At 43.5% G+C, this 22,118-nt stretch overlaps 1 protein-coding gene and 1 pseudogene across 2 annotated transcripts in view; one reads left to right on the top strand and one right to left on the bottom strand.

Moving 5' to 3' along the window:
* Window positions 1–22,118, top strand: part of sorl1 (sortilin-related receptor, L(DLR class) A repeats containing) — a 238,369-nt gene that overhangs the window by 172,443 nt on the left and 43,808 nt on the right. For both annotated transcript variants that reach the window (XM_085967698.1, XM_085967697.1), the window contains exons 33-43: window positions 523–651; window positions 3,028–3,151; window positions 6,306–6,469; window positions 9,616–9,728; window positions 10,108–10,212; window positions 12,315–12,387; window positions 14,264–14,346; window positions 15,551–15,647; window positions 16,062–16,246; window positions 17,513–17,632; window positions 18,635–18,799. In XM_085967698.1, the coding sequence (XP_085823824.1) occupies window positions 523–651; window positions 3,028–3,151; window positions 6,306–6,469; window positions 9,616–9,728; window positions 10,108–10,212; window positions 12,315–12,387; window positions 14,264–14,346; window positions 15,551–15,647; window positions 16,062–16,246; window positions 17,513–17,632; window positions 18,635–18,799 (1,358 nt within the window). The remainder of the gene's footprint in view (window positions 1–522; window positions 652–3,027; window positions 3,152–6,305; window positions 6,470–9,615; window positions 9,729–10,107; window positions 10,213–12,314; window positions 12,388–14,263; window positions 14,347–15,550; window positions 15,648–16,061; window positions 16,247–17,512; window positions 17,633–18,634; window positions 18,800–22,118) is intronic.
* On the bottom strand, window positions 19,337–19,968 carry LOC147100235 (18S ribosomal RNA; annotated as a pseudogene; the record flags this gene model as incomplete).

The raw sequence follows: 22,118 nt of genomic DNA, 5'->3' as shown, positions 1-22,118 counted from the left end.
ATTAATTATATTTTATACCATGGGAGGGAAAAAGAAAAAAAAACATGATGCAAACTCACTGCTGTACATCTTATCTTATGGCAATCTCATGATTGAGGCATGGCAGTAGATTGGCTGCATGCTCTCTTGACTAGGAAACCACGTATAATATGAGAGAAAATGGGGGATAACAACTGCACAAGTCTATTGTGACATTCCTATTTATTATTAAAGCTATTCTCAGTGGAGATGAGAAGAAAACTGCAAATTTTAAATTAAAAATGTAACTGGAAATGCATGGATCGATCAGTGTCTGAAATAGAACAGCAGGATAATACGGATCGATCAATGTCTGAAAGAGAGAGGCCGTACAATAATTTGAGTGTAACCCTTTATCAGTAGGGCTGCACCTGAAACATTAGCCTTTATCAATCAAATGTGCATTGACCTGCTGAGCGTTTCCTGAGTTATTCTCACTTCATTAAATTTTGAGTTTCTTTTAAACTCTTGCTTTTTTTTCTATTGGAACAATCTAATTTTCAGCTACCCATACTCCATTATTGTGTTTAAATGGAACTGTGTGTGAGGATGGAGAGACCTGTATAAGCTCACTGGAACGCTGTGATGGATTTCTGGACTGCTCCGATAACAGTGATGAGAAGAACTGCTCAAGTAAGTCACAGAAGTAGGCACTAAGAGGCTGTGCGGCAGCATCTAGCTCAAATTGACTGACCTTTTTGTCCCTGCCCGCTGTGAAATTAAACCCCTCCATATCGCTTGGAGATCTCTGAAGAGCTTCAAGAGAATCATGTTGGATCTAACAGGACAATCTTTTTTTAAATAGAACTATTGCTTCTGCGATGGCTCGCTAAATATGTATTCTTGTGCTCCGGTATTAAACACAGTGAGCCAGATCTTGCTGGCGCGGGATATCTCGCGACATACGCCATTAGTTCGACTTTTTCCTGCACCCTTCAGCTCCAATTTTTTACTCAGTAACTTGCTGGAAATGCAAGCTTAAACTGGCGCGGCGAGGGAAACGGCATCAGTGATGTTTAGTGAACGATGGGGCCAACAGTGTATATCAACCATTGAGATTTAAGGATTGAGAAAGAAACAGGAACGACAGAGAAGGATGAATTAGAGTCAAATCAGGTACAGAAAGAGAAATAGAGAGAGGGGGAAAAAAGATTGGATTAACAGAGAGAAAAAGACAGAATGGAAAAGTAAGAAAATTTGAAATGTATTTGACATTTTAAAAATCTGTAACAACAATTTACTGCATGCAGGAATTAAATTGAACACTTGAAATTGTTCCTTTTCCGGCCAGAGAGGTTGATTGGCATTACGTTAACAATTATCACGTCATAAAAAGGGTACGTGCACTATCGGGCCAGATTTTGCTGTGAAAATAATGGCGCTCGCTGGTTATTTACGCGCAAATCATACAGCAACTTTTGGCGATCGCACATGCGCAGTTAAATGGGAAATCCCGGACATTGCTGTCCGAGATGCGCCACTCCTCCATAAGCTGCGCAAAAACACCATCTCGCTGTCTGGCTCCCTATTCAAATGTATTTAACGGCATGTAGTTCCTGTACTTGCGTAGATCCGGACTAAACTCGCCACAGAGTTAAGTCAAGTCATTCCAGTCTAAGTACCCTTTAACTGTGTGGTAAGTCTTAATTACTGCTAAACAACCTCTCTGGCACTGAAAATTACTTTAACAAGTGTGGAGTCTCATTCCTTCAGATTTTAATTATTGTTGGAGATGAAAAAAAAGTAAATGTTTTCTTATTTTTTATTTCTGTCTCTCTTTATCTTTCTCTCTCTCTCTCTCTCTTAATCCAATCTTTCTGTCCCTCTCTTTATTTTGCTTGATTTGACATTGAAGTCACTATTATAACTTGCACCTCCTGGTTCAGACTCTGCATTGCTCATCAACGATTCTTCAATCTGATTGGTCAAGGAGACACACACAACCAGCAAGTTCTGGAGATTCACAACTCGTTGCGTATCTCTTCATCCCCTGAACCTGCTGGCCAATTTGCACATTAATAACATCCTGCGTCATTGACATGCCGGTACTTTTTCAGCAAGATCCGGTCCGTTGATTGTTGGTGCCTGTCTGATCCTGCTTTTTCTTTCTGTGACTGATCTCTACGATCCAGACACGAGTGAAGTACAGCATCTAACCTTTTTTATCAGCAGTTTGACACGATTTTAAAGGGAAGTTGCCTTCAAAATGTGAAAATATTGTTGTACATGCAGACGTAGTACCAAACTAGTTATATTGAGTTTGTACAGAAAGAAGAAAGAATGAAAGACTTGCATTTGTATAGCTCCTTTCACGACTTCAGGATGTCCCAAAGTACTTTACATCCAATTAAGTACTTTTGAAGTGTTGTCACTGTTGTAATGTGTGTATTACACATGCTTCCATCGTTTAACCATATGCCCTCTTTAAAATGTATTCCTCAATACTTGTGCTGGAGCCCCTTAACCTAGTTAGCATCAGCTTCTCCTGACCCTGGGAAACTTCTAGGATTGAGTTGAAACTGAGAGGCAACTGACTGCACTGCACTGTTCTTCGTAAGATCAAATTTCCCAAAGGATTACCACCCCTTTTTGCCTTGCACCATCATCCCTTTTGTCAATTAATCACTCCTGCCTTCCACCATATCACAGACCTACCGTTTCTCTTCTCTCCCCTGCCCCCTTTTCCCTGCCTCTGTACCTGTAACATTTTCCGGTTCTGACAGAAGGTCACTGACCCGAAACGTTAACTGTGTTTCACTCTCCATATATGCTGTCTGACCTGCTGAATATTTCCAGCATTTTTGATTTATATTTCAGATTTCCAGCAACCCGCAGTATTTTGCCTTTGCCCAAAGGATTGTTTAATAGGATTGTTGTAGTATTTTTGCATCATCTCTAAAATTAATATAAACCAAAATGGTCCAATCATCAAGGGTAGATTTTCAATTCTATTTGGGTGTACAACGTTGAGAGAATTTCTAGAACTAATTTTGTATTTTTTATTTTAAGGTGGCGGCATAGCGTACAAAGTTCGGCATATCCGTTGGTCAGTTGATTTTAATGGTGCCGTTTCTCTAACATGGGACAGCCCAAAGAATTTGCAACCAACATGTGCCTATGTTGTATACTACAGGTAATAACCCCATAGCTCTTCTGTTTTACATTGCTCCCATTCTTCCCCAGTGTGTTTAGACTAAATTGGATGTTGCTTGGGCCTGCTGTTTTGTTTTCAGTTCGCAAGTATTTAACTAGCTGGATAGATTTTCTAATCCACGCTTGGGCCCAGAGTGATGAATTTTGTCATTTGAATTCACAATTTTTTATTAGGGGGAAGAAATCAACTTTTTTTAAATAGACCGTTTCAGCTGAACATTATACATAAAGCTGTGTGTGTGAGATTAAATATATAGTGTTATTATTTAACGGCTTTAGGAGTATTTTGTTTCCAGGTTGGAGGATGGGGGGGGTTTAAAGTGAGCTGCAAATTGTCTGCACCTTCAGTGCCAAAGCCATGTTCTGTTCGGCCAGTTGGAGGCATTTCTGCAGGCCAGCTTTCTCTTAGCGAGTGGCTGGCCTGCAGACAATGCAGCTAATTAGACGTGTGATTAACTGTGGCAGACCACCTGTTCTGGAGGTTTATCTGTACTGTGGAGATCCCATGGCACTATTGGAAGAGGACCAGGTGTTCTGGCCAACATTCCACTCCCACCAACAGTACTAGAAAAGATTAACTGATCGTCCATCTCATTGCTTTTTGTGGGATCTTGCTAATCACAAAATGGCTACCGTACTTGCCTACATATCTGCCATTGCACATTTGAGTAATTGTACAGTATATGCTGTATAGTGCTTTAAGGTGCTCCTTAGAGATATTCATTTTCATTTTAATTTGAAATTTTGAGCTTGCCTCTACAATGGATTGCTAGCAACCAATAGGAGAACATCAATGATGCGATCGGTCTCGGAAATTTTTACATGGTATATATTGCCTAACGTGAAAGCTGTTGAATTGTTGATGGTCCAGATCGGAGAGGGGACAGCGTTCAGTATTTGTTCCTGTTTTACAATAATTGGCAACTCTAGTTTGGGATTTATTAATACTTCAGAAGTGCCTTAATGGAGAATGTGCTACGATTGTTTTGAACCATATAGTTCTGAGAATTGAGCTGGTACTTGAGAAAATGTTAATAGTGTCCATAAACTTGCCAACACGCTGTCAATATTATTTGCTACTGTTTCAATAGTTCATCAAACTTTGGTCAGACGCACTAACTGGCTGGTTCTGCAGCACAGTAGTAAAGATACTCACTTCACACCAGGTGATTATGGTCCCTGGACATCACTTGCTGCAATGACCTTTGTTCACAGTTGGACTATGGAGAGAAAGAACAATTGGCCATACGTTCTATATGATTTGTGTACCTTTTTTTTGCCTTTGCATAGCTATCTTTGCCTTAGCTGCAGGACCTATTTGTTTTGGATGACTGAGCAGAGGAAGTAAAGCAAGACACTTTTTTTTGCCCTCAAGACAGGCAGGACTGAGATGAGGAGAAATTTCTTCACTCGAGGGCTGTGAACCTGTGGAATTCTCTACCACAGAAGGCTGTGGAGGCCAAGTCACTGAATATATTTAAGAAGGAGATAGATAGATAGATTTATAGACACAAAAGTCATCAAGGGGTATGGGGAGAGAGCGGGAATATGTTATTGAGATAGAGGATCAGCCATGATCATATTGTAAGAAGTCACACAACACCAGGTTATAGTCCAACAGTTTTATTTGAAATCACAAGCTTTCGGAGCGCTGCTCCTTCGTCAGGTGAGCAGCGCTCCGAAAGCTTGTGATTTCAAATAAAACTGTTGAACTATAACCTGGTGTTGTGTGACTTCTTACATTTGTCCACCCCAGTCCAACACCGGCATCTCCACACCATGATCATATTGAATGGTGGAGCAGGCTCGACTGGCCTACTCCTGCTCCTATTTTTCTATGTTTCAGCATTCAATGGAACTTTCTGCATCAGGCAGTATGGAGGATTTCAATCACTTTCAGAATTGAGATTTTATTTTGACATTTTAAATCTTTTCCTCCTCCACCCCATCGCTTTGGGCAAAGTTCGATACCCTTCTCTGACAAAAAGAGCAAGCAGCTGACCAACTTACTCCCGGGTGCCTTTTGAATGGCAGTCGGATAGTGTGGGAGAGCAGCATGCTCGCTGTACTTTGTGAAATGTGCTGGAATTCAGAATCTACAGACTTTTAAAAGGGTCTTTAAAATGGGTGCCAAGTTTGAACAGTCTACTACAGCACTAGTGTGAAGTGCTATCGAGTATTATGATACAGGTTCATATCCATGATTCGGCAGGCGGTGAGTTCCTGATCTAAATCATACTACTGCGAGGAGTTCCACCACCGGGGGGGGGGGGGGGAAACACAGTTACCCTGAGCTGCTGTAATGCAGCTCCTTTCAGTCAAGAGTAGGTGCAGGGGAATTGGATAAAAATAAATGACATGGGGAAGGGGACACGATGATGGAAAGGCAGGAGGGAAGGAAGGAGCAGGGGAAAGGAGGAGAACATCTGAAGTGCTGCATTTTATTTAAGATGGGAGCAAAAGGTTTGTTCCAGAGTCTCTAATCTAGTTATTGAATTCAAGGGAACCATAAAACACTGGAAATGCACAGCAGGTCAGCCAGCATCTGAAGAACAAAGCGGTTTAAGTTTTTTAAAATTTGCTTATGGGATCTGGGCGTCACTGGCAAGGCCAGCATTTATTGCCCATTCCTAGTTGCCCTTGAGAAGGTGGTGATGAGCCGCCTTCTTGAACCACTGCAGTCCGTGTGGTGAAGGTACTCCCATAATGCCGTTGGGATGGGAGTTCCAGGATTTTGACCCAGCGACGATGAAGGAACGGCCGATATATTTCTAAGTCAGGATGGTGTGTGACTTGGAGGTGGTGGTGTTCCCATGCGCCTGCTGCCCTTGTCCTTCTAGGTGGAAGAGGTCGCGGGTTTGGGAGGTGCTGCCGAAGAAGCCTTGGCGAGTTGCTGCAGTGCATCTTTTGGATAGTACACACTGCAGCCATGGTACGCTGATGGTGGAGGGAGTGAATGTTTAAGGTGGTGGATGGGGTGCCAATCAAATGGGCTGCCTTTGTCCTGGATGGTGTCGAGTTAGTTGGGTATGACATCACCTATCCCTCCACATGCATCCTGCAGTTACTTAAACATTGAGAATTTCTGGGGCTTGACGGTATACTGTTGAGTGGTAATCTTTTTTCTTTTCCAGGTTGGTCGGCGATGGCTGGAAGAGGATGGAAGCTGGCAACAAAACTGCTCTTATAATAAATGTTATGAAACCTGACACAACCTACCAGGTGAAAGTGCAAGTGCAGTGCCTTCATAAAATGTACAACACGAGTGATATTATTATACTGCGAACACCTGAGGGCTGTAAGTGCAATTTTCTTTTTAAATACTGTTGTTCTGTAGCAAATAAGTTAACATAAGAGGTCCTGAAGTTGGTTTCACACCTCTTGTCATAATGCAGCCCACAATCAGATTGCTGACCTAATTCCCTTGCTCAGTGCTGAAATCGGAGAAGCAGGTGCTTAATACTTATGGCTCGCATGGATTGCTGTGCATTTTCTGTGCGCTGTAGCACTCTGAAAATGAGTACAGAAGGGTCAGTGTAATGGCTACAATGACCCTGCTATACCAAAGAGCTGTTGGTGACGGGAAAACTAAAACTGCAAGACAGTTTAACTTCAGCTTTTAATTGAAGAAATTGCAGTTGCTGGTGTAGTGCTCAAATAATGTTTGTGAGCCTCTCCTGAAGGATCCTTTATGTAGGAGTGCAACCTATAGTGCTGAATGCTGTCACCTACCAGCGAGTGCTTTGAATTGAGAGTGGATCAAGTTTTATTCAATTACTTACTTGCATGTATATATTTTCCCACTAAAATCCAATGCTACTTTCCAGCCTCTCTGCCACTTGCAATTTGATTTTTTTCCCTCCTCGTGTGATGCTGGTGGCAGAGTAACCTAAACTGAGGTCTGGCCTAGGATATTTCTACCTATTCACACACTGTGAAAGTTTGAGCTAGAAAAAACATTAACCTGAATGATTAAAAAGTCAAGTTTTTGACTCTCCCCATTTTCCTTATTATTATTGGTTCATGTAAATGCAATCTCAAAAGGACTAGGGGCTGGATTTTTACCAGCGCTGAGGAGGCAGGTTTGGAGGCGGGACTGCTGGGAAAGTCAAAAAGAATGGGAGCGGGTCCCGAACCCGCTCCCAACCCGCCTCCAACCAATCTTCCCGGGAGTCAAGTCCCCGATTTGCACAGGGAACTGACTCCTAGCAGCAGGAAGAGGATTAAAGGCACTTAACTGTTAACAGGCAGTTAAGAGGCTTTTTCCAATTTTTAGACTTCTACTGCGGGCTTCCTGACATCGGGGAACACTGCCAGCGTAAGTGAGGCATGATGTGGGTCTGTTGTTATGTTGGTGAATAGAGACAGCTGCAGAAGTGGTGTGAAGGATGTAATGGGACACTGGTGAGTATCAGGTAAGGCAATGTTGGGAGTGTCATTTTTAATCTGTTTAGATTTTTCTGCAGGTGACAAGCTTTGAAGTGTTTGTGTGGCCTCACCTCAATGGGAGAAGTGACAGATCGCTTCTGTACCCTCACCTGCAGCTTCCATCTGTTTCATCCTAAGGAGAGAGTCACTGGAGAGCCTTGGTGCAAGGGCTCACCTGTGTACAGTGATTGTCAATGTCTGACAGCACCTCAATGCTGTCCAACACTGTCAAATCATCTGTCAAAATTTTATGGTTCATGTGCCTTTAAGAAAACCGGCAGATGAAGCGTCATCAACTGGCGTCATCTGAAACCGGCTTTCCCTTAATTGGCCAGCAAGCCCGCAGGGCGGGCTTAACGAGGCCAATCGGGGAAATAGCGTCTGTGCGTCGGATGTCGCTGGGGGCAGGACTGGAAACTGGAAGGCAGCAGTCTTGCCCCCAACGCGTCTCGGTGAGAAAAATCCAGCCCTAGATCTCTGCAGTTGTCATACTGTACCCCAGAACCGAACCCCAGCACGTGATGGCGAAAGGACAAAAAGCTACTCTACTGCATGGCTCAGTTTTGCCTGAACCACCAGACTGATTTTTTTTTTCTCAATTCATACTGTATTTATTTATTTATTTTTCCTTTTTCCCTCAAGGTTACCGTAAGGGTATGATTGTCTTCATTTAGAGTTCTAAATTTCACCACCACAACAACTTCTTGCATTTATATACAGGAAACTTTGGTTTATCCGGAGGTTGTATGTCTGGAATACTCGATCTAATGGCAAAAATCAGGAGCCGTTTTCTATAAGTTTTTTTAGTTCTCGTTCTTTTTTTTTTCCCCCAGTCAGGCACTGCAAGGTCTGTAGCTATAGCAACAGCTTCAGCGAGAGACGCTTGCAGCTGCAGCCGACTCTTTAGAAGCTGTTGCTAAGCAACAGTGTTTGTTGTCAGATACGGAGATGAAAACCTCCGTATGCTTCAACATTAACTTTGTATGTCCGGCAGTTTTGATAGATCGGCAACACGTCGGTGCCGGATATCACAAAGTTTCCTGCAACATCTTTAATGTAGTAAAATGTCCCAAGGCACTTCTGTTATCAGAAAAAATCTGTCACCGAGCCAATTACTGTAAGGAGATATTGGGACAGGTGACCAAAAGCTTGGTCATAGAGATAGGTTTTAAGGAGCGTCTTAAAGGAGGAGAGAATAACTGAGGTTTAGGGAGGGAATTCCAGAGCTTAGGGCCTAGGCAGCTGAAGGCACGGCCGCCAATGGTGGAGCAATTAAAATCAGGATGTGCAAGAGGCCAGAATTGGAGGAGCGCAGAGATCTGAGGGTTGTAGGGCTGGAGGAAGTTAGAGGTAGGGAGGGGCGAGGCCATGGAGGGATTTGCAAACGAGGATGAGAATTTTAAAATTGAGGTGTTGCTGGATCAGGAACCAGTGTAGGTCAGTGAGCACGGGTGATGGGTGAACGGGACTTGGTGCGAGTCAGGACACGGGCAGCAGAGTTTTGGATGAGTTCAAGTTTATGTGGGGTGTGCGATGGGGGTTGGCCAGAACAATTCATAGAATGATACAACACAGAGGGAGGCCATTCGGCCCATCATACCTCTGCCGGCTTTTTGAAAGAGCTCTCCAATTAGTCCCACTCCCCTGCTCTTTCCCCGTAGCCATACAAATTTTTCCTTTTCAAATATTTATCCAATTCCCATTTGAATGCCATCATTGAATCTGCTTCCACCATCCTCCCAGGCAGCGCATTCCAGACCATAACTCGCCGTGCTAAAAAAGAACTCCTCATTCAATTCAGTTGTCTTTAACTGATTCAATATCAAAAGTTGAGTTTGGACACTACTGTACTAGAAAATATTGGTCCTGGTTTAGCAGTAATTTGTGTTGGTGGAATGTTGCTATCATTCTTGCTCTAATAGGGCTGTATTTACAGATGTTTACTAATTTTTAGCAAAAAAAAAAGTGAAACCAAATCAAATTCTATATATAGTGATCACCTCATTTTCTTTGCAGTACCTGATCCACCACAAAATCTCCAGCTGTCTTGTAGTGAAGAATATGATCGTACCATATCCTGCAAATGGAGCCCCCCTGTCAATGCACATGGTCTGATTCGGGAGTATCTTGTAAGCTTATAGAAATTCTTAATAAAGCTATGTATAAGTATTTACATTTTTTTCAGATCATATTCCTTCAGTCTTTTTGAAAAGTTTAAAAGTAGAAAATGCTCGGTCTGTAATGGAAGCTCGACAGGTTTGTAATGCAGTTCCACTGTTCGGAGGGAGCTCTATTTCGCACCTCACCTGAAGTAGCATTTCATCGGATTGCTGGAGGCCGAGTGTGCAGAGCGGGATGTTTCCTTCCCCAGAATTATAACGAATGTCTCTCCTTGATGTGGAGGGCCTGTGTGAAATGACAAGCACAGTACAAGGATCTGTTTTGTGTTTTTGTAGATGTTGTGATGTAAAAACTAGAGCTTTTTGTTCTTTTACCCCCCAACCGCAGGTGGAATATGCCCGGGATGGTTATAAAGAATGGACTTCACTGAAGAGCCCTGGAAACCACACGGACATTAGAAACCTGCAGATAGACGTCACGTATAGAGTCAGGGTGAGTGTGATGCAGTTTTGATCTGCCATGTCGACTGTACTGAAGCTGACAATAACTTGCACCATTTTAAAATTGAAATTTGTTTTGTTTAAATGAAGCCAAAGAGCCATATTATTTGCACACCCATACTTTAAATACAGGGAGCCAAGATGTGCACTCAGACATAATTTAGTTTAGCTTTTTTTCCCCTGTCAATTTTCTTTCCTCGTCTTCTTCCTCCCCACTGCCATATTCTCCCCTCCAAGGCATGACTCCTTGTTAGGATATCGCTCACCCAGGCGGCCATTATTTGAGAGTCTCAACATGCTGTTCCAATGTAGAGGGCACCGTTGACGACCCCCATGTCCTCACTCAATGTCGACATATATTTCAGCCGAGGTCGCTGGCAATGTTCCCTGTAATTTGTTTTGGGTGCGCGGCCCCTTTAAGTGGCTGCGTGGCCCATTGAAATTTTCGCACAGGCGCGGTTATTCCCGTTGAGAAGCTGGTGAGCCAGCAGCGCGGGAGCTCTAGACTGTCATGCAGTTTAAAGGGAACATTGGTCACTGGGTAGCAATCGGGAGTGGGAACTTGGGTTGATTTGCCACTGCCTAACCCAGGAACCCTGCTGCTATGTCAGCTGAGCTTTGCGAATGCAACAAAGCTGGGAGCTTTCTGCAATGCATGGCTTGGCTATGTATTATGTAACACCATGGAATACTGCGTACAGTTTTGGTGTCCATACTTAAGAAAGGACATACTTGCTCTCGAGTCAGTACAAAGAAGGTTCACTCGGTTAATCCCGGGGATGAGGGGATGGACATATGAGGAGAGGTTGAGTAGATTGGGACTCTACTCATTGGAGTTCAGAAGAATGAGAGGCGATCTTATTGAAACATATAAGATTGTGAAGGGGTTGGATCGGGTGGATGCAGGGAAGATGTTCCCGGTGATGGGTGAAACTAGAACTAGGGGGCATAGTCTTAGAATAAGGGGCTGCTCTTTCAAAACTGAGATGAGGAGGAACTACTTCACTCAGAGGGTGGTAGGCCCATGGAATATGCTGCCCCAAAAAGCTGTAGAAGCTACATCATTACATAAATTTAAAACAGAAATAGACAGTTTCCTAGAAGTAAAGGGAATTAAGGGTTACGGGGAGCGGGCAGGAATTTGGACATGAGTCTAGGTTCGGATCGGCCATGGCCCTGTGGGTAGCGGAGCGGGCCCAGGGGCCGTGTAGCCTGATCCTGCTCCTATTTCGTGTGTCTAATTCTGTTAGATTCAGGAGATGGTTCTGTGATAGTGGATTGGCGGTTAGGATCAGATCAGCCATGATCTTATTGAATGACGGAGCAGGCTCGAGGGGCCGATTGGCCTACTCCTGCTCCTATTTCTTATGTTCTTATGTGGGGACTCTTTAAAAATGTAATTTATTATCTGGATGTTACCACTTTACATAGTATTTACAGCACAGAAACAGGCCATTTGGCCCAACAGGTCCATGCCTGACGATAGATATCGGTGAAGTGGTGCCAATATTAAATACCATCCAATTACCATCTATTTCAGCTCGAGGAACTGCACCTACTCTTTCGATGAAGCACTTCACAGCCTTCTGGACTTGAGTTCAATAATTTCAGACCATAACCTCTGCCCCTATTTTATCACATGGCAGCTGTTAATGTTTCTGCTATTCCCATTTACACCTCTTCTAGACTCATCTTTTGTTTCTTTATTTGTCCCATTACCATCTCCTCTTGCCTGCATCATCATCCCTTTCGTCTTTTAATCACTCCTGCCTTCCACCCTGTCACAGACCTTCCCTTTTGTTCTTTCCTCCCCTCCCCCCTTTCCCATCCTCTGTACTTGCTTAAAATCTGTTACATCTCTAACTTTTTCCAGTTCTGACGAAAGGTCATTGACCTGAAACACAAATCTTTTTCTCTCTCCACAGATGCTGCCTGACCTGCTGAGTATTTCCAGCATTTTCTGTTTTTATTACCATCTATTTCTGTTTTTTGTAAGTCGTATCCATGCAGTCCGGAGGATTAACTCAAGTCAGATTTTGTAGTTAGGGTCATAATTTCGACAGATTCTAATGACACTTCTTCCATTGTTCACAGGTTGCAGCTGTTACAGGTCACGGGATAGGTAACTGGAGCGATTCAAAAACCATTCTCACAAAGAACGGAAAAGGTCGGTGGTACAGTACTTTTAGAGAGAGAACCCAATGATGCGCAATGTACTACAATTGGCAGTCTGTTTTTGGGTGTGCTCGAGCTATTTTGCCACTGTTACAGTACTAGTACAAGTGTTTGTAGCTCAAGAAGTTAGATACTTTTAATATCCTATACCCAGATTGGATAATTCCTAACCAACCAGCCGTTCAGAAACTAGCACACTACGTGGGCCATAGTTTGAAATTGATGTATGAGAAGGTGGTCAGGTTTTAAAATGCCTCGGTTGTTTTACTGGTTATAGAAAAAATTCTGTGTCTCACCCTGCTCACTACAGCAGCTAACCCTGTGCTAGAAATTTAACAAACCATATTAGAAAAGTGCAAATCATTGATGATTATTGTATTTATTAGATTAAACGTGCGACATTTAGAATGAATGATGAGCAGACGTATGTTACATAAGTGTAATAATCAGGTCTTGTCATAAACTGCCCTCAATTTAGTCACCAACAGCATTACCGGATGCTGTAATATTTTTTTGATTCGTTCCGTGAGAATTGTCAGCTTGCAATTAGCTTCCTGACCTCCAGTAAGCTGTGATGCTCCAACTGTGGCTTGGTACCAGTTCAATATTTAAATTTTCTGATTATTAGCATTCCTTTTGGTTTTTTCTGCTTTTTCTACTAATCCTGTGTGAAAAGTGTACCTGGTGCCTGACTGAAATAGGAGTTAGCACCCTGATTGGCACATGCAGGGGCCTAAAGCCTGTTTGAGGAGCGCCAGCCTGCTGAGCTCAAGCTTACCCATTCTGTGTGTGGCCTAACCAGAGGTTCTTAAAGGGACCGACCAAGATAGAACTTTTTTTTTCTACATTTGCCTAAATGTGAAGCTGGAGTGGACCTCCTGGCTCCACAGCACTGCTATAGGCTGCTGCAGGCCTGCACTAGCGCCCCACCCGTTTGCCCTCCCTGCCCCGGACTTAACTTGGGGCCTCCTAATTTTTTTTAAAATTATTCGTTCGTGGGTGTGGCTGGCAAGGCCAGCATTTATTGCCCTTGAGAAGGTGGTGGCGAGCTGCCTCCTTGAACCGCTGCAGTCCTTGTGGTGAAGGTACTCCCACAGTGCTGTTAGGTAGTCTTCTTATTGTTTTCTGTAGAAGTTTGTTACAACTGGATGGCTTGCTAGGCCATTTCACAGGGCAGTTAAGAGTCAACCACATTACTATGGAGTAACATATAGGCCAGACCGGGTAAGGACAGCAGATTTCCTTCCCTAAAGGACATATTAGTGAACCAGATGGGTTTTTACGACAATCCAGTAGTTTCATGGTCACCATTACTAGCTTTTTATTTAATTACCTGAATTTAAATTCCCCAACTGCCGGGGTGGGATTTGAACCCGCATCGCTGGATCATTAATATCCAGTAACATAACCACTATGCTACCGTTCCCGATATAAATTGAAGACTCCCAAACTAGCGACCTGCTCCTGGAGGTGCTGCAGCTTTCTGATAATATTGAAATGAGGCCCGAGGTCCAGTTTCGGCTGAGCCTCGGCCCTTTGCTATCTGGCGCATTCCGCGCCCGAAAGCGGACCAATACACATTTTTAGCTCAGCATTTCTTTAAATTGGAGGCAAAATTATTAAATCTTTAAGATGCCAGAAATTACTTGGAAGAAACAAAAAGGTTGTAGTTACTGATTTAAATCTTTATAACAGCCCAAAATTGGTGTTGACCACTAAATCAATTCACCTGGCTAGTGAAATCTTCTTCAATCAAATTTCCTTGAGCAGTACTGAACAATAAGTTGCTTCATGAGATGGGTTAAATGCAGCTGCATGCAATTGCTGAAATACACATGAATTTGGTCTTTGTTTTTCTTCTGTAATAGCAATTCCACCGCCAACAGTTACAGTTGCAAGTACAAAGGAAGACACTATTAACTTGAAGTTACAGATGGACACCAATATTAAGGTACATATTGTGCATGAGGGGTTTTATCAAACATATTTGGTCCTTTTTTGAGATGGAGTAACCATTCCAACTCCTTTTAATAGTTGCAGTGTACAATTTAAAGTTATAAATCAGCCAGATAGCTATTGCCAACTCTCACTGGAGGGTTCATTAAGTAGAAATGACAGTGATGCTACTTGGTTGGGATCTACTTGCCAATTTACAATTGCAACTCAACAAGGGCCATTTTGGTGCAGCATTTTGTTGTACAAGTGTCCTCTGCTATGCCACGTGCTGGTAGGGTGCAGGTTCAGACTGACTGCTTCCCGTCTGGTATGTTTATGAACTGAGCTGGGTTCTTTTGTGGACGTGGCAACTAAAAGCCAGGTTGTTTTCTGGAGGGGAGTGGGGAAAATGGCTGTGTTTGCACACTGCCTCATAACTTGATTGCACAAGGTCCTGGGATCAGGTCTTTTTAGCTAGTGAATAGGAAGAGACATGAGGAGGCTCACAAGAGAATCAAACTGTAGGTGTAGAGTGGAGGGGAACTCTTAAGTTAGCCTTGTATCAGTGCATGTGGTGGATTTGGATGATGTTGGTCTGATGTGTATATTTTGGTTTGGCACAGGAGAAGAAATTAGCTGTCAATTCAGAACAAACTTAAAGCAGTTATGTAAATGGGGCTTTGGGTGAATATCTGCAACCTTAATGCTTCTGCCCAATCCACTAGTACAGAATGCACTTAAAACACCCCTCTCTATAACAGTCTTCACTATCTGAACAGCCCCTTCACTAACAGTCTGTTCCCTGCCCTTTTTTAAAAAACAAAAGGCTTTTGTATTGTTATAAATAGGTTTAACTATACAATAGGAACTGCTCCTGTGCATTGCCTTTGCTCTTTCCCCGCATGTGAAACACCTTGGGACGTTTTTCTACTTTAAAGGTGCTGTCTAAATGCAAGTTGCTATTATGTCGTGAACAATACATATATTTCGGATCTTTTAAAGAGGAATTTAAGGTGCTTAAAGTATTTTCTTCTAGGGTGGTTAAATATACATATATACTTCTGAGAGGAGATTTGTCGTGAAGAAAAATTCAGTAGTTTACCCCTGAAGTTTTTACTGAGCCCCACACCATATCGTAGTTGAAAGTTGGATGTGTATTGCTGTATAGACTAATATTTGAAATGCTGTGATACTTTCTTAATTTTCTCCCTTTTTTCCAGGTGGTCTGCTATCTTGTGGATATGTCCTGGACATTTGATACCCACATAAAAGAAAAGCGCAAGTTGAGTGTTGATGGCGGAGAGGCTGATTTATCTGGTATATATATTATATATATATTCACTCCACGTGTAATCAGGTCACATAAACACAAGCGACTTCCCACACTAACGGAGATTTTTAATTGCAATCAGGTCTTTGAATGCACTTGCACCCTGCAGCAATGTTTATCAACATTTTTATATAGTCTGGACAGCAAAGGTTTATCTTTTTTTTTTAAATGTAAAAATATTATTTCCTCTTGGTGCAATGACATTCTAATTTCTATAATATGGGAGGAGGGGGGAGAAGGAAGGAACGATGAGAAAACTATGAAACTGTTGGGACTAGTCAAGTGAATGCAAAATACCTTGTACGTCACACTCTTGTCTGATGGAAGCATGGCAGGACCTTTAATTAAATGAGATTGTGTCAACGCATTTATAATGAAGGTGATTTATTTTTATTATACAGTTTCCAATTTAACTGCTGGTACATATTATGAGTTTTCCACCTGGGCTAGGACTGATGCTGGTGATAGCCCAATATCTTTTGTACATGCTAAAACGGAAGGAACCAGTCCAGCTCCTCCCAAATTTAAAGCCGTTCCAATCAATCAGACGGCTGTGGGTTGCTCTTGGAGTGGCCCAAAGAATGTGGTGAGTGTCTTGTGCTATTCTAAGGTTTAAATCTTCTCGGCACATAGTCAGTCATTGTATTCACTGACCTTTTGATAGCGTGCACGTGGTTACTGGATGAAAAGCAGCATAAAATGCCCTTTCTCGTGGCCCTCTGAAATCGTACAGAAAACACAGACCGCTTCATAAATCTTAGTCAAGAAAAAGCAATCTTTCATACATGCATGTGTTGCAGCAAGCTGTGACCCTGTTGTGCTGGGATTGGTGTTACACGTGCTACCAGCCCTGGGAGACCTCCTCAAAGTGATCATTCTACATGTTTGAGCCTAGACGATCAGCATCAGCAGGCTTTTTGAACATGGACGTCGTACACTTGAGCTGGAACCTATCCTCTCCTGATAGGCACATGTACTCTCCAGCAGAGGTCACTGGGTAGTGATCAGGAGTGGGAGCCGCGGCTGACTTTTGTTCCTCTCCCGAGCGCGGAAGCACTGAGGCTGATTGTGCACCCCGATTTCCTTCGCCCCACTATTGGTGGACGTGCCTTCAGCTGCCGAGGCCCCAAGCTCTGGAACTCCCTGCCTAAACCTCTCCGCCTCTCTATCTCTCTTTCCTCCTTTTAAGATGCTCCTTAAAACCCACCTCTTTGACAAAGCTTTTGGTCACTTACCCTAATAGCGCATGTGGCTCGGTGTCAAATTTTGTTTGATAACGCTCCTGTGAAGCTCCTTGGGACATTTTACTACGTTAAAGGCACTATATAAATGCAAATTGTTACTGTACCACTCCTACTGCAATCAGCTAACAGTACAAACAGGAAATTGAAGCAGGGATCTCCTGGTCTATATGGCTTAATGCTGCACCTGATGGTGCCTTCAGCCACTAGGCCATTGCGGGAGCGGCATTGAGGCCTTCATGTATCAAGTTGAGGAAATGGAATCCTTTGCATATGGTAAATATTGCTACATGCTGTGATTGAAGAGATTATAAATAATTTTCAGTGTATTATTTAAATTGCCCTCCTTGATGCTGCCTGTGCTTAATTACGTTGATTGTTTGCAGACAGTGTCTATCGTGCTTAAGCTAAACCTATAGCAGCAGAAATTAAGTAAAGGAGCTTTGTTATTTTAGTCACGGGTGTAATTAGAATAGCTGCCACTATTTAAGATGTGTTTTTTTGTTTTGCTGTCCTTGTGCCAATGCAGCTTTCCAGTAAGTCTTGGATTCATTAGAACATTACAGTTGTCCAGAATTATATCGGGAGTAACCGTTTTCTTTCCTTAACAGGTTTATGGAGTTTTCTTTGCTACATCATTCTTGGAACTGTACCGAAATCCAAAAAATGTCACATCAAGCATTAACAACCTAACGGTGACTGTGGACAGTGATGAGCAGTATCTATTTTTGGTAGATGTTTTTTCATTGCACTTGGTTTTTTAAATATATTACTGCTGAAGGTCACGTGTTACATTAATTGCATAGAAATCTGATAAAATGGGCACTTGGTTTTAGAATTCTAGATAAACCTCTACTATGTTTATCTTGTGACCTTTTGAAGTTGGATTGGATTATTTTAATTACCTAAATTTGAGAGACAGATTAGCTATGGTGGTAAACACGCTGTGCATCCCTAATGAGGCCGGTGGCAAGATCACGGGGAAAATAGTCCACTGGCCTCATTTGCTTATTACTGGCAATCTGCAGGCACCAGTCGTGGCCCCAGAGGCAGCTCACTGGTCCCTTGAGGTCATGTGAAGTCCGGGGGGCGTGGGGGAGGTATTTGGGAGGAGGAGTGCGTGCGGTGACTGGCAGTGGACCACAGATTTAATCTGGAGCCGGAAGGAGCACTCTTGCACAGAACAATTGAACCCCACCTTTCTGAAGGCAGTCTCCAGCGATCCGCTACCAAGCACCTGAATACTCACCACATGTATGGCGCATGCTACAGTCAGTCACAAATGGATTTTGCAAAGGCTGCCACAAACTGGCGTTAGGCTCCCCTATTTGCATATGCAACGGGCCTAATGAGCGTTTCAGATGCAAGCTCTGGAAGCATTTACCAATATGGCGGATGGCGCGGAATGAGCATGCACGCCACCTCCTATATTGGACACTTAGACAGCGGATTTATGCCTGTAAAGCAGGCACTGTGCCATCGGATTTCGAGGCCATTGTTTAATTAGTGCAGACGAGGATGGTGTGAAACGTGCAGTTAATGCCAAATTTTATACCTCTATCCTTTGCTGGAATAGGTTAAATACCACCAACTGAAATTAGGTTTTCTATTTTATTAAACTGCCCTGATGGTTAGTTTTGTGCAGAGGTATTGATCCCAATTGTGTATGCAGTGTAAAAAGTATGAGATGCAGGGCTTTGACTGGGATCAATGTTTATTTATTTTTTCTTTAGGTTCGTGTTATAGTCCCATATTTAGGACCACCCTCTGAATATATTGCTGTTAAGATGATTCCTGACAACCGGCTGCCACCTCGCCACTTGCACGTGGTGAGGGAGGAGAAAACATTCGCTGTACTGAAGTGGCAACCTCCGTATGATCTGCTGAGTGAAACTTTAGTGAGTATCTGCACACAGTTAACCCTTGTTAGTAGAATGAAGAGGCTTCAATGTCCATTATGCTCATCTGTGGACTATGGCCTTTTCACAGAGAAACCATTGGCTTCATAGAGTTATACAGCACAGAAAGAGGCCCATCGTGTCTGCGCCGGCCATCAAGCCCTATCTATTCTAATCATTTTCCAGCACTTGGTCCGTAGCCTTGTATGCTGTGGCGTTTCAAGTGCTCATCTAAATGCTTCTTGAAAGTTGTGAGGGTTCCTGCCTCTACCACCCTTTCAGGCAGTGAGTTCCAGATTCCAACCACCCTCTGGGTGAAAAAGTTTTTCCTCAAATCCCCTCTAAACCTACCTTGAAACTATGCCCCCTGGTTATTACTAAGGGGAAAAGTTCCTTTCTATCTACCCAATCTATGCCCCTCATAATTTTGTACACCTCAATCAGGTTCCCTCTCCGCCTTCTCTGCTCTAAGGAAAACAACCCCAGCCTGTCCAGTCTCTCTTCATAGCTGAAGCGCTCCAGCCCAGGTAACATCCTGGTGAATCTTCTCTGCACCCTCTCCAATGCAATCACATCCTTCCTATGGTGTGGCGACCAGAACTGCACTAAACCATCCAATCGGTAGTAGCGACAGGCGGTGTGTACAAAGGGCAGGGACTTAATCAACGCGAGCTTATGACCTGCACTTACTGGGAATTCCTCGTTCATGGGAAATAATTGCAATTCCCAATCCCCATCACGAATGGGGTTCAACGGGTTACCCACACCTGGCGGCGTAGGGTAGACACACGCTGATCCATTCAGTGTAGCGCGCGTGCAGCCCCGGACATCTAAGGGCATCACAGACCTGTTATTGCTCAATCTTGTGTGGCTATACGCCACTTGTCCCTCCTAAGAAGTTGGACGCGGACCGCTCGGGGGTCGCGTAACTATTTAGCATGGAGGAGTCTCGTTCGTTATCGGAATTAACCAGACAAATCGCTCCACCAACTAAGAACGGCCATGCACCACCACCCACAGAATCGAGAAAGAGCTATCAATCTGTCAATCCTTTCCGTGTCCGGGCCGGTTGAGGTTTCCCGTGTTGTCAAATTAAGCCACAGGCTCCACTCCTGGTGGTGCCCTTCCGTCAATTCCTTTAAGTTTCAGCTTTGCAACCATACTCCCCCCGGAACCCAAAGACTTTGGTTTCCTGGAAGCTGCTCGGCGGGTCATGACACAGTATTCCAGCTGTGGCCTAACTAGTGTTTTGTACAGCTCCATCATAACCTCCCTGCTTTTATATTCTATGCCTCGGCTAAGGAAGGCAAGTATCCCATATGCCTTTTTAACCACCTTATCCACCTGTCCTGCTGCCTTCAGGGATCTATGTACATGCACACCAAGGTCCCTCTGATCTTCTGTCCTTCCTCGGGTCCTACCATTCATTGTGTATTCCCTTGCCTTGTTAGTCCTCCCAAAATGCATCACCTCACACTTTTCAGGGTTAAATTCCATTTGCCACTGTTCTGCCCATCTGACCAACCCGTCTATATCGTCCTGTAGCCTGAGGCTTCCCTCCTCGCTATTTACCACTCCACCAATTTTCATGTCATCTGTGAACTTACTGATCATACCTCCTACATTCATATCTAAATCATTAATGTACACTACAAACAGCAAAGGACCCAGTACCGATCCCTGTGGTACACCACTGGACACAGGCTTCCAGTCACAAAAACAACCTTCGACCATCACCCTCTGCTTCCTGCCACTAAGCCGATTTTGGATCCAATGTGCCAAATTGCCCTGGATCCCATGGGCTCTTACCTTCTTGACCAGTCTCCCATGCGGGACTTTGTCAAAAGCCTTACTGAAGTCCATGTAGACTACATCAACTGCGCTACCCTCATCCATGCACCTAGTCACCTCCTTGAAAAATTCAATCAAATTGGTTAGACATGATCTCCCCCTGACAAAGCCATGCTGACTATCCTTGATTAATCCTTGCCTCTCCAAGTGGAGACTAATTCTGTACCTCAGAATTTTTTCCAATAATTTCCCTACCACTGATGTTAGGCTCACTGGCCTGTAATTCCCTGGTTTATCCCTACTACCCTTCTTGAATAATGGTACTATGTTAGCTGTCCTCCAGTCCTCTGGCACCTCCCTGGTGGCCAGAGAGGATCTGAAAATTTGTGTCCGAGCCCCTGCAATCTCCTCCCTTGCCTCGCACAGCAGCCTGGGATACATCTCGTCTGGGCCTGGGGATTTATCCACTTTTAAGCCCGCTAAAACCGCTAGTACCTCCTCCCTCTCAATACTAATTTGTTCAAGTATATCACAATCCCCCTGCCTGACTTCTATGCCCACATCCTACTTCTCCATAGTGAACTCAGATGCAAAATATTCATTTAAAACCTCACTCACATCTTCTGGCTCTACACACAGATTGCCACTTTGGTCCCTAATGGGCCCTACTCTTTCCCTGGTTATCCTCTTGTCCTTAATATACTTATAAAACACTTTGTGATTTTCCTTTATTTTGCCCGCCAGTGTTCTTTCATGCCCCCTCTTCGCTCTCCTAATTTATTTTTTAAGTACCCCCCTGCACTTTCTATACTCCTCTAGGGCTTCCACTGTTTTTAGTCCTTTGTATCTGCCAAAAGCCTCCCTTTTTTCCGAATCCATTCTTGTTTTTCCCTTGACCTTTACGGAAACATGTTGGCGTTGTACTCTCTCTTTCCTTTCTGAAAGACTCCCATTGCTCTGATGTGGATTTTCCTACAAGTAGCTGATCCCAGTCTACTTTGGCCAGATCCTGCCTTATCATATTAACATCAGCCTTCTCCCAATTTAGAACCTTTATTTCCGGTCCATCTTTGTCCTTTTCCATGACTACCTTAAATCTCACCGAATTATGGTCACTGTCGCCAAAATGCTCTCCTACTGACACATCTACCACTTGCCTGGCTACATTCCCTAGAATCAGGTCCAGTACCGCCCCCTCTCTTGTAGGACTTTCTACATGCTAGCTCAAAAAGCTCTCCTGGATGCACTTTAAGAATTCCACACCCTCTAAGCCTTTCACACTCTGCAGTTGTACAGGGCCTTGGTGAGACCACACCTTGAGTATTGTGTGCAGTTTTGGTCACCTTATCTGAGGAAGGATGTTCTTGCCATGGAGAGAGTGCAGCGAAGATTCACCAGACTGATAGCTGGGATGGCAGGAATGACGTATGAGGAGAGATTGGGTCGATTAGGCTTATATTCGCTAGAGGTTAGAAGAATGAGAGGGGATCTCATTGAAACTTATAAAATTCTAACAGGACTAGACAGA

This window comes from Somniosus microcephalus, chromosome 26 (genome assembly GCF_052327205.1).
Source record: "Somniosus microcephalus isolate GS21.2 chromosome 26, FLI_Smic_1.0, whole genome shotgun sequence".
NCBI lineage: Eukaryota > Metazoa > Chordata > Chondrichthyes > Squaliformes > Somniosidae > Somniosus > Somniosus microcephalus.
Note: the sequence above shows the minus strand (reverse complement) of the source record. Positions and strands in the feature narration are given on the sequence as shown.